The sequence below is a fragment of the Choloepus didactylus genome, chromosome 10 (genome assembly GCF_015220235.1).
Source record: "Choloepus didactylus isolate mChoDid1 chromosome 10, mChoDid1.pri, whole genome shotgun sequence".
NCBI classification, from domain to species: domain Eukaryota; kingdom Metazoa; phylum Chordata; class Mammalia; order Pilosa; family Megalonychidae; genus Choloepus; species Choloepus didactylus.
Genome location: NC_051316.1, coordinates 25,630,480 through 25,643,825, shown reverse-complemented (window position 1 = coordinate 25,643,825; position 13,346 = coordinate 25,630,480). Strand labels below are relative to the sequence as shown.

Genomic DNA, 13,346 nt, shown 5'->3' with positions numbered 1-13,346 from the left:
TCATCTGCCCATACACTGGCTAAAGGGAATGTCAGTCGCAAGGCTTTCACAATCAAAAAGGTCACCCCATAAAAGCTATATAGTTACACAATCATCATCAAGAATCAAGGCTACTAGATTACAGTTCAATAGTTTCAGGTATTTCCTTCTATCTATTCTAATACACTCAAAAGTAAAAAGGACTATCTATATATGCATAGGAATAACCTCCAGAATGTGCTCTGAACTCTATTTGAATTCTCTTAGCCACTGAAACTTTATTTTATTCCATTTTTTTTTTCCTCCTTTTGGTCAAGAAGTCATTCTCAATCCCATGATGCCAGAGCCAGGCTCATCCCCAGGAGTCATGCCCCATGTAGGGGGAAGGGTAGTGAGTTTATTTGCAGAGTTGGCTTAAGGAAAAAGGCCACATCTGAGCAACAAAAGACATTCTCTGGGGGATGACTTTTAGGCATATTCATAAGTAGGCTCAGCTTCTCCTTTGCAGGAATAATTTTCATAAAGGCAAGCACCAAGATCAAGGGCTTGGTTCGTTAAATTGGGAGTTCCTAATGCTTGATAGAATACAGTAATTCCCCAGGTGGGGAAGTTTAATATTTGCACATTTTCCCCCAGTCCCTCAAGGGGCCTTTGCATATATATATATATATAATTTTCTGTGGTGGGCACTCTTATGCACAATATAGTCAACCCTTTTAGGTTCTAATGAATTGGAATAGTTAGGAGTAAATACATGAAACCGTCAAACTATAACCCAGAATCCTCGAATCTTGAAGACGATTGTATAAAAATGTAGCTTATGAAGGGCGACAATGCGACTGGGAAAGCCATATGGACCACATTCCTCTTTGTCCACTGTATGGATGGATGAGTAGAAAAATGGAGGCAAAAAAAAAAAAAAAAAAGGCACCCAGTGTTCTTTTTTACTTTAATTGGTCTTTTTCAGTTTAATTTTTATGCTTATTATTTTTGTGTGTGTGGTAATGAAAAAGTTCTAAAATTAATTTTGGTGATGAACACAGAACTATATAATGGTACTGTGAACAACTGAACGTATGCTTTGTATGACTGCATGGTATGTGAATATATCTCCATAAAATTGAATTAAAAAATATTTAGGCTTCTCATTCATATATATGGTACAGGTTCTCATTTCTTAAAAATCTACATTTGTAATATTTTTGTAAGTTTTGTTAGTTTTCTTCATATAACTATTACATATTTTTATTAAATTAATGCCCAATTTTGTTGCTGCTGCTGTGAATGGGCTATTTCTTCTCTCGCATTGTGCAACTGATTTTTGCCTTAATAAAGAAAGCTACTGCTCTTTGTTTACATTTCTTGTTTCAGTGTTTCTTAATTGAACTCTGTTATTAAGTCTGATAACTGTTCATAAGATTCTCTCTGATTTTCTAGGTAAACAGTCATATCATACGCAAATGTGATATTGTACCACCCTTAAAAAAATACAAATGAGCCACAAACAATAAAACTCATGAGAAGATAAACGTTTATAACACTCAACAGAGATATCAGGTTTTTATCAAATTGGCAAAAACTCAGAAAGCTTGACAGCACACCCTCTATTTGCAAGGCTGTGAGACAACAGACAGTTTGATCCTGTTGGCTCTATCTCCAAAATACATCCAGAATTTGATTACTTCAAAGTACCGCAAGTGCTAACACACCTAAGAGCATCATGTCTTGCTGGATTACTGAAATAGCCTTCTATGTTGTTCATGCTTCCATTACTACTACCAATGCCTCATTACCCCTCTTCTATTCTTGAACAGTATCAGTTATTCTTTTAAAATAGAGGTCATATCTGCCCTTTCTCAGCTCAAAGCCCTTCGTTAAGACTTAAATAAATGGAGATACCGTGTTAACGATCTGGAAGACGCCGTACAATTAATATGTCATACAATCAAAATCTCAGCAGGCTTTTCTGAGATAGAGAAGCTTATTTTTAAATATTTACATAAAAAAGCAAAGGGCCCAAAATATTCAAAACAATTTTGAAAAAGACAAAGTTGGAAGACACATCACCTAATTTCAAGACTTACTATAAAACAGACACTAAGACAGTGTGATACCAGCAAAAGGACAAATATCAACCAAGTGAAGAGTCTAGAAAGAGAGGACATATATAGAGCACCTTGAACAGAGGTGCCAAGGCAATTCAGAGGAGAAAGTACATTCTTCTCAATAAATGTGCTGGCAGGTGGGTGTGTAGAGGTGGAGAGCACATATATGGTGAATTTATGTTTCCTCTCTACTCAAATATTTAGAGAACAGTGCTAGCACAAAATGCTGGCAATAGAACCTTGAAATTTGATGTTCTGGACTGAACCAACTAGAACATATTTTGTCTTTTCCAATCAGCAGCCTCAATACTGAAATAAAATATAAAAGCTGATCAAGAAAGAAATCACTCATGTAACAACAGACAAAGACTCTAAAATCCTAAGAATATCATGAAAAAGCTCATGAAAATACACTTAAGAATGTAAAAAAAAATAAACACTATTCTATGAAAATGCAAGGACAAAAATAGAAATCCAGGCTAGACATGACTATTTCAAAATTGATTCAATAATTAAAATCTGCACCCAAAAAGTCCCCAAAGGCCCAACTGTATGGGTGAGTTTTGCAAAAACATATAAGTAATAGACAATTTTCTCATCTAAATTACTAGAAAGGAATATAAAGAGCAGAAAGCACCCTATATCCTTTTGAGACTGTAACCATGACACCATCATTAGGAACACAAGAAAATTACAGTTTAATCTAACTTAAATAAAAATAAAACTTATATAAAAATAAAAATCCTGAATGTAACATTAGCAAAACAATAACAACAGCAAAACCGTTAGGAACAAATATAAGAAAAACTCCCCATTTATTAGTACAAATGGTATACAAGAATTTAATACATTAACATCAGAAAATAGATTGCAGTATTTATAAAATTTATTGATTAAAATAAAGAAACTATGGCTTTCTTTCAATAGATATGCAAAAAGTATTCAATACAATTCATTATAAATTCATGACTAACTTGATATGTTAGCAAACTGGTAACTGGGGGGAAGCTACTTGCTGTGACATAGGTTGGTTACTTATGAAAAGCTGACAGCAAACATCAGGATTAATGGGAAAATCTTCCCTCAAGATTGGTTCAATCTATTTCTAGCTTTCCTTTTCCAATTAATGTTTGGACCCTTAGAAAACTCCTAAATCCATTACAATACAAAGTGGGGAATGAACAAAGAGCTCACCTGAGATTTTTTCATTTTCTGTGGATCTTAGGAGAAGATGAGAACTAAGAATGCAGAAAATTGTGATGGTTCAGCTGGGGGGAAAGAAAGAGAATAGGGGTCACAAGACCTGGTGAGGCTTACAGATCCTAGCTTCACTTACTAAAAATCTGATACTCTGGGGAGCAGCATCACTATGGGAACTGGGTACTTTGTGCCTTGAAAAGGCATGAGTAGGACCATGTTGAGGTGGTAGTATCTGTCCATGTGCAACTTTAAAATGATTGTGGGGCCTTTATCTGCAGCTCTTCAGTGGATGAGTATAAACTTTTCTCAGTCAATTCAATTATAATGCCTGTGTCCTTCTGACAAATAAACACAAAGAAATTATGGAGCACCAAAGGATAAGAAACTATTCTTTCATTAGGATGCATCATTTATGTATTTTCTCAGCAATATTGTTTACCTCTTGACATAGGAAGTCCACAGAGAGCAAAGGAAACAGATGCAATAAGGCAAGGATTTTTAATTATTTGTTTTAACTGTTATGTAATTTCTCAAAAGGCCTTTTTTTTAAAATACATTAATTATTTTTATTAGAGAAATTGTTTACAGAACAGTCATGCATAAAATACAGGATTCCCATACACCACTTCACCTCAACACCTTGCGTTGATGTGGAACATTTGTTACAGCTGATGACAGCACTTTTTAATAATTGTACTTTTTTTTTTAACAATAGTTACCTGTGTTACAATTGATAAATGATTATTAAAATAGTACTATTAACTCTCATCCATAACTTACATTAGGTGTACTTTTTTCTTATATGCTGCCTTACAATTAACACAAAAGGGCCCTTTTGATAAGATGCTCCTGTTGCCTTACCTGTGAGAAGGACTTGCACTGTTTTCCTCCTGGCTCTGCCAAAAACAAACTGGATGTCCCTAGGCAAGTTACTGAACTCATCAGGCCCAATGCCTTTAAAGTTTTCAAATGAGTCCAAAGTAGATAACTGTTGGGGACGATTAAGGTAGCATGTATAAAATCCACCCTCAGCGATGCCGGAGATATGCAACATGACAGCTGGGGCTGATGTAACAACAGTTTAAGTTGCCCTCAGCCTTCTATGGAAGTGATAGCCGTTTGCGCCTAAGATTCACATCTAGGGTGCTAGCTTTACTACCTGCCTTCTACCCGGCAACAGCACCTACCAATCCTGTGCTAGCCTTACATCTGCCATCCGCCCTAGCAACAGCAGCAGCCAATCCTAGGCCGCCACCCGTTCGTACTAGCCACTCCCTCTACCTTAGGGTATATATACCCTGCCTCTTCAATAAAGTTTTGCAGCTTGATCAGAAACCTGTCTTGCTGTCGTTCCTCGCGTCTCTTGTCCCATACCATTCCTCCCTCACGGGATTTGGAGCTTCCGTTGAACGTCCCGCCGGCCGGGACAAACTGGCGCCCAACGTGGGGCTCGAAGTTCTGTGAGAGACGGAACGCCGCACTCAAGGAGAGAGGTACCTCACACTCACCGCACCCGGGATCGCCGCGAATAAACTCGGTCGCGAGACAGATCCGTTCAGCAGTCAAAGAAAGAAAGAAAGCCACACCAGGGATCACCGCGGGGAAGCGCGCTCGCGAGACAGATCCGTTCACCAGTCGATCAGTGCCGGCGAAAGGAAAGAAGAAGAAGAAAAGAAAGCAACAAAAGGTAAGCCCCCCCCACCCTTATCATGGGACAAGGAATTTCCCAACACAAATTATATGTTAGTCAAGTTAAGCAATCACTTAAGGCACGAGGAACACGAGTTAAGAAAAAAGATCTCACGCGCTTTTTTAATTTTCTGTTACAAACCTGCCCTTGGTTCCCTCAAGAAGGTACTATAGATCACCAGTGCTGGCTAAGAGTTGGAGATTGTTTAAAAGATTATTTTCGAACCTTTGGTCCTGAAAAGGTCCCGGTTACTGCCTTTTCTTATTGGAACTTAATTAATGAAATTCTAAAAGTCCACTCTAAAGCTCCAGACGTTCAAAACCTCTGTAAATTAGGAGAGGAAGCTTTGAGAGAGCACTCTCGCCCTGCTTCAGCGTGCGGCTCAGTAATTATTAACATGCCTGAATATCCTTTAAACGAAAATTCTAACAGGGATAGGCCAAATACCCCAACCAGTCAAGTCAGTTTGTCACCCGATCAGTATGAAATCAAACCAAAGGCTAAAATTTCTCCCACTTTGGAGGGACCGGAGGTTAAAATTTCTCCCTCTCTAGAAAACAACTCCCTTCCTCCGTTTCGGCCACCCCCTTACGCACCCGATTTTTTCAGACCATATTCTCATTTTTATCCAGTCATGCCCTTATCTCAGTTTCATGCTTTAGAAGAAGCCACAGAAAATCTCCGGCTACACGCCGATAATTTTAGAGAAACTTTTAAACAGGAGCGGCAGCATACCGCCGATTTGCTCGCGGACCTCCGGTCGGCAACTCAAAGCATTGCAGCCCTTTCGCTTCCAGAAAATGCCCGCTCATCACGCCTCCATTGTATTCGCCGCGCCTATGCTTTTCCGGTTACGCGTAGTCAGACTTGAGGCTCCCAAAATGGCGCCGCCGGTTCTCAACATGGTGTCGCCGGCTCCAAAAATGGCGATTCTGGTAGCGATAGCGAAGAGAGTAATAAATTAGATTCCCCCGACTCTAGCGAAGGAGAGCAGGAGGAAGCTAGTTCCACCTCAACAGCTAAATATAAAAAACTTAGTCTAACATATCTAGAGAAATTAAAAAAGGCAGTGAGTGATTATGGCGCTACCGCTCCCTTCACGCTTGCCCTACTGGAGAGCCTTAGTGAAAAGGAACTTATTCCTAATGATTGGTTCCAGCTAGCCAGAGCTGCCTTGTCTGGCGGTGATTTCCTGTTATGGAAATCTGATTATGAGGAGCATTGTAAAAAGTATGCCGCCCGTAATGCCCGTAAGGCCACTTCTAAAACTTGGACCTTAAATAAATTTTTAGGTCAAAGTCCCTACCATCAAAGTGATAAGCAGGCTCAATTCCCCCCAGGTCTCTTAGCGAAAATACAAATGGCCGCGCTTAGAGCATGGAAAAAACTTCCGCAAAAGGGCGCCGCCACCGCCTCTCTTGCCAAATTAAGACAGGGGCCTGATGAGCCGTATACTGATTTCCTTAGCCGCCTGCAAAACATGGCTGAGCGCTTATTTGGGGCTAGCGAAAACGAAAGTGACTTTATTAAACACCTGGCCTATGAAAATGCTAACGCTGCCTGCCAAGCAGCAATCCGTCCCTTTCGTAATACTAGCCTTAATAATTACATAAAGCTCTGTTCTGGCATCGGGCCCACTCAAACCCTTGGAATAGCTATTGGCGCCGCTCTTGAAAATTTTGCAGCGCAGCATAAAAATTTTACGGCACAAGCAAAGCCTCCAACATGCTATAATTGTAAGCAACCTGGCCATTTCTCAAGCTAGTTTGCAAACAGGAGAAGCTTCGAAGCATGTTATTTCTCATTTACTACATTGCTTCGCTACTTTAGGCCAACCTAAAATTATTAAAACAGACAATGGGCCTGGATATACTGGAAAAAATTTTCAAACCTTCTGTCAACAATTACAAATTAAGCATATCACGGGAATACCGTATAACCCCCAGGGGCAAGGAATGGTAGAACGAGCACATCGCACCTTAAAAAATGCCCTGTGCCGTTTAGCCGAAAGCACTCTCAATCTCACCAAACAACGACCTCGAGACCTTTTACATCACGCTCTTTTTGTTCTTAACTTCCTAACTCTGGATGATGAAGGACAATCTGCAGCTGACAGACATTGGCATCCCAAAACGCAAACGCAACAAGCCACTGTTATGTGGCGTGACCCCTTAACGTCAGAATGGAATGGGCCTGACCCCGTGATTATTTGGGGACGAGGCTCTGCTTGCATATATGATCAAAAGAGGGAAGGTCCTCGCTGGCTTCCAGAACGGCTGATAAAACATATTAATTCTTCATTGCCGAAACAAACCCCTGAGACACTTCCTTCCCCTCCTCTTAATAATAACCTTTCCAGGGTAGAAGCCTCTCCCTGAGAAAAATGTCTTTCTTTTCTCTTCCAGCGCATCAATAACTCCTGCTATAACCCATCCGGAGACGACCAGCCCGCACACAACCGGAAGTGGAAAGAAGTCCTGCTTACAGGTTTATCCCATCACTAACCACATGAATTACCACTTGAATTACTATTGGCTTTCCTTAATTGGTCTTCTGGCTTTGCTGTTTGCAGCCGGATTAGCAACTGTTGCCCCAAAAGATTGGAATCTGTTAGAAAGATTCCTGCTTGCTATAACATATTTGTGCATTGTAGGGTGTGTTACTTTGCTAGCTTGTCTCCCTTAATAGGGAAGAACCTATAGCCTCTATTAGTATGGCTTTGTTATGCCTACTGCCATTTAAAGTTGCCACCTTATATTTTCTCCTGCAAAGTGTGCATGCCACCTTCGGCAACTCCATCCCCCATCAGCCTTGGAAATGGACCTTGGCACAATGGGAAGATTCCACGGTTGTGCAAACCCAAGTTACAGCAGGATGCCCCTCCTTCCTTGTTTATGCCAGTGATCTAATTAAATGTTCAGACGGCACACCATGCCTTAACAAAGCCCAATATTACATGTGCCCGGCCTCCAACCCCAGAAAACAATATTGCAATACTCCCAACCAGTACTATTGTGCATACTGGGGGTGTGAAACATTAGCTACTAATTGGAAACCTTCCGCCCCTGATCACTACCTAACTTTAAAATGGTCCCCCCTTGGCTGCACACTCGGTAAACGCACCACCTTATCTACCTTTGGTGACTCAAACTGTGAAAAATTAAATCTCACCGTACAACTCCCCACTGATAACTCTTGGTTAAACGGTCGGACATGGGGCTTTAGAATCTACTTATTTTCATCAACCGACCCAGGAAGCCTTATTCTAATAAAGAAGGAAGCAGTACAGCAAAAACCTTCTGCCATTGGACCAAATGTAGTGCTCGCGCCTCCAGCTACCCCTCCTATCCCGAGCACGCCCCGTACAAATCTTTCCAAAATTCACCCCACTACTCCCCCTTTTATTAGCATCCCAATATTGTTGCCCTCAAGCCCGTCCATATCATTTGACAGCCCGCTTTGGCCACTACTCCAAGCCACTTTTTTCTCTCTAAACTCCTCCCAGCCTAATTTTACTCGTAGTTGTTGGCTGTGTTTCTCTGCCAAGCCTCCTTATTATGATGCTATAGCTCTTAATGTTACATTTAATACTTCTAATGAAGACAATCCTTCCCAATGCCCTTGGAATGCAAGAAAAATTGGTCTCACTATGCAATCCGTTCTTCACTCTGGGCATTGTATTGGTAATATTTCTGCCTCCTTAAAAACAGTCTGTGCACAGTCATCCTCTCCATCGCCTGGTAAATTCTATATCCCCCCAACAGGGGCAAAATGGCTGTGCTCTTCTACGGGGCTTACTCCTTGCGTATCAGCAAAAGCCCTAACTGAAACAGGGGAAATGTGCCTCTTAGTGGCTGTGTTACCCCATGTCCTCTTTCATACAGAGGAAGACCACTTGGTCGCGCAGTCTCCAGCCATGCTAAGAAAGAAAAGAGAACTTGTTACGGTTGTTACTATTGCTTCTCTTTTAGGTATTACTGGCCTAGGCACCGGAATTGCCTCTATCGTTCTCCAAAACCAAGGCTTCTCCCACCTAAGAGCTGCTATAGATGAAGATTTAGCCCGCATTGAAACCTCCATTACCCATCTTGAAAAATCCCTTACGTCCCTATCGGAGGTTGTTCTCCAAAACAGGAGAGGCTTAGATCTGCTTTTCCTTAAGCAAGGAGGGCTTTGTGCTGCACTGGGCGAGGAATGTTGCTTTTACGCTGACCATTCTGGCATAGTTAAGGATTCTATGACCAAACTTAGGGAAGGAATTGAAAATCGCAAACGTGAGCGAGAAACCCAAGGAGGTATCTCCTGGGGACTTAATGGAATCCTCCCTTACCTCCTTCCTATACTAGGCCCCTTAATAACCATAATCCTTATAATATCTTTTGCTCCTTGGGCCATAAAAAGAATAATACAGCTAGTTAAGAATCAAATTGACTCCGCCCTAAGCAAGCCTATTCAAGTGCATTATCACCGGCTTCACCTCGCTGACCAGGGTTTGGATCCAGATCATCTGACTGCTACCCACCCTTACGGGTAAGAAACCCCCTCCTACGGGAGCAGCATATAACTCGAAAATATGCTTCTAGCGTATGCTATGATTGGTACCGCTGGGTGCGAGGCAAAGCACTGCAAAGGAGGGCCAAAGCAACTAAAGGCCATTTTCGAGCTCCTTGAGAAATATGCCTCATTTGCATAGGGGTTTTGCTCTGCCAAAAACTCCCCTCCCCAGAAAAACAGAGCCACAAACAACTTGGGGAATGAGGCCTCTATTTCCCCCAGCAGGTTAATGCCAAAAGAGTGCTCGATCAGCATTCTTCCTCCATCCTTTTGAAAAACAAAGGGAGGAGATGTTGGGGACGATTAAGGTAGCATGTATAAAATCCACCCTCAGCGATGCCGGAGATATGCAACATGACAGCTGGGGCTGATGTAACAACAGTTTAAGTTGCCCTCAGCCTTCTATGGAAGTGATAGCCGTTTGCGCCTAAGATTCACATCTAGGGTGCTAGCTTTACTACCTGCCTTCTACCCGGCAACAGCACCTACCAATCCTGTGCTAGCCTTACATCTGCCATCCGCCCTAGCAACAGCAGCAGCCAATCCTAGGCCGCCACCCGTTCGTACTAGCCACTCCCTCTACCTTAGGGTATATATACCCTGCCTCTTCAATAAAGTTTTGCAGCTTGATCAGAAACCTGTCTTGCTGTCGTTCCTCGCGTCTCTTGTCCCATACCATTCCTCCCTCACGGGATTTGGAGCTTCCGTTGAACGTCCCGCCGGCCGGGACAGATAACCATGGAAACCTTTCGTGAACCATCATTCTAGGGTTCTCTAAGGTTAGGATGACGTCAATAGTGTCACAAGAGGTAATGGAAAGGACACAGCGGCACCTAATTTGCACTGTGGAAACAACAGGAAATCTTTTGGGATGAAGGAAATAGAACTTCCTCACCTCTGGCTGGTGTTCCCTTATCTCCAGACCTTTCCCTTACAAGCTCCCCTATGAAACGGCCTTTCCTGGGCACCATGCCAATGGGCCTCCCCAGCTCACCTTACTCTTTTCAAAGCTGGCCCAAACTTTCCACTGTCAAACAGTCTGTGGTGGCTTCTGGAAGTGGCAACATCACCAACTCTGGCTCATTCTGGGCAAGGGAATCAAGAACTGCCTCAGGCCAAGCAAATTAGAACCTGCTCCTTTCTGGGCTCTCCTGTCGCTGCTCTGAAGCTCTGGTGAGAAGTGAAAAGTCAGAGGGACCTTCCCTTCCAGGAATGACTCTAGCTCCCAGAAGACCCCTGCTTCCTACTTCATGAGGGCTGCTTTGTTCCAGGGATCTGAGATCTGTACCTGAGAAACAAATTAATTTTAGGGCCAAACATCTAACTTTTGAAATTTCCTATAATATTGCACTGAAAACAGATGGCCTGCCAGTGCAGGAAGGATTGGGAACTTTGACCCAAGGGAACTGAAAAGACACTAGAAATTTAAGAATGCATATGCCACATGGTGGAAGGCCATCTATAGTCACTTCGCACAATATCACAGGACTTTGGGACAGGTGGCTCAGTGCTGTGTAGGCTGCAATGTTGGTTTTAAGCAGGTGTGATATTAAAAAGACCTGAGACTGGGAGTAAAATACCCGCAACTTTAAATCCAAGCTTTCCCACCATGTATAGCTTGTGACCTGAGCACATCACTCCACCAACTTGACTTTTTAAAAACTGCATACGATAATACCGACTAATAAAGTGGCTGTGAGGTTGACATAAGCCACCGAATGAAAAGATAAAAGGGTCTTCTAAATACAAACGCCGGTGCCATTTTCAGTGGTTTGTACCTGACACTCATATAATTACAGATGAGACTTAACAAATGTTCAAAACAACGTCCTAAAGCTGTCATTATTAATAACCTCATTTTCAGATGAGTGACCTGACTCTCACCCAGCTTCCTCATCTCGCCCGTGGAATTTACTCGGGGTTTATGGCTCCAGAGCCCGCAGACCCACGGCCCGCTCTTCCTGTCAACCTTATAAACACACAGTCAACACTATAAACACACACTGACCTCCAGCCGCCAACCTGGGCTTTCCCCCGTCAAGCTACACCTGGGAAGGTGTCCGCACACTCTGCTATCACCAAGAACCTTCTCCTGACGAGGACTCGACACCCTCTGTGCCACGGGAGCCCGCGGGGCTGGGGATCGCCAACCTTGGCCTTCTACGGGCCGGGCGCGCGCAAGTTTGATGGGTGGTTCTGAGCTTCCCACGGACTTCCCACTATCGCTCTTCAGACACAAGGCCGTTCCTCCCCGGCTACTCCCGATGCGTTCTTACCCCACGTGCGCAGCCTCCATTCCGTGACGCGACTCAAATGACTTCCCGGGACTCGAAGGGCTTCTCACTAAGTCTGAGAGAAACAAGGCAGCTTGGCTTCCGCTGCACATGCGCAGAAGAAACGTAACCTTTCGTTCCCAGAGGGCTGCGCGATGTGTCAGTACCGATCCAGACAACATTTCCCACAAATCTTCGAGTCCCTCTTTGAAGAGCCTCTTCACTATTTCCGTTTTTTGGAGGGTTTGCCGGGGGGAAGATATTCTTAAAGGTTTAGTTTATTCAGGTTCTCTCAGAGCTCGCAGAGGTTAAGGATTAAACTTGAACTCTGCTGTCAAATGCAAAGCGTGGTCCCTATCAGATCCCGAAGGAAACAGCAATCTTTTATCATAAGACAATTCGAGACAGTTGGGAACCTGAATATGAACGGGGCATTAAAAATATTAAGGAAAGTTACATCATGCACCAGACACTTCTATAAAATTATTATTACACAATGAGCTTAATGCCTAGGAATTACCACCTTCTCCCCCTATCCCTGCTAGGCTGGACTCTGTGAAGACAATATCGAGGGGAGGAAACGTTCTTCCTTCTCCGAGGTGGATTTGCAGGCAGGAAGCTCAAAGTTATCAACAGAAGAAAAGGATTTGGTGCAACATCTAGTAGTGACTGGACAAAACACATACACTCTGCCTGGGGAATCAGGTTTTCGAGGCTTAGTAACAGGATTCCTTGCACATGGCACACTCTCTCCAAATTTAAGACCTTGTAATTCGTGAAAATGTTAAGTTTGTGATGAGCTGAGAGAAAGAGTAAGGCTCACTGGCTTCTGACAATAGATTTCTCACATATTTCTCCAAATCCCAAGAGCATTCCTAGTGTAACTTAACAGGAAAGGAGATGCCATCTCTCCTCTGGATCTGTCATTAGAACCTCCTTTATTGACACCGGGTCCATAATGGAAGTAAAAATCAGCTATGTCCAGAAGGGAAAATGCAATGCCTAATCCAGAAATAAACAATATACCAAAGGATATCAAGATCTTGTTCAATACTACAACCAGAATCAGCTAGCATATGTGAAGATGGATACTCAGGATATTAGACCACAAATAATGAAACGTATTCAGATAGGGTCCAAGTCATCATATGTGTGTAATCACCATGGATTCAGGAACAGTCCATGCTTTATATTTAAATATATCTCCAATAATATCCTGAAAAAAATATTTTTAAACTTTCCAGACATATCTGATGTGCAGACAGGTTTGAGAACCAGTGACGGTAGGGATTTGTACTTGTGTAGGTGTGTGTGAGTGTATGTGTGTGTGTGTTCATGAAATTCTAGGTTTTGTGGGTAGAAAATTAACATAAACCACCATAGGAATTCAAATTGTCTCTCCCTGTTCCCTGATATATCCTAATTTATAGACTGTAATCTTCAAATGATAAGAGGCTGGGTCTTTTGAATAAGTTCCTGGTTATTTAGTCACAACTATATACCATGAAGCATTCTCAAGCATTCCTAAAGGAGATCTGTAGCCAG

The 13,346-nt window shown here is 42.5% G+C and overlaps 1 protein-coding gene across 20 annotated transcripts in view; it reads right to left on the bottom strand.

The window, feature by feature from the left end:
• The window catches only part of LOC119505353 (zinc finger protein 782-like), a 96,420-nt gene extending 83,451 nt beyond the window's left edge, over positions 1 to 12,969 (bottom strand). For 3 of the 20 annotated variants that reach the window (XR_005210719.1, XR_005210720.1, XM_037798062.1), the window contains exon 1: positions 11,805 to 12,137. Coding sequence is in view for 12 of the 20 variants with exons in the window: in XM_037798062.1 (XP_037653990.1) it covers positions 11,805 to 11,983 (179 nt within the window). In the remaining 8 variants the exon portion in view is untranslated. The other 17 variants (XR_005210722.1, XM_037798071.1, XM_037798064.1 and 14 more) reach the window with 14 other exon arrangements.
• Positions 12,970 to 13,346: the final 377 nt, after the last annotated feature.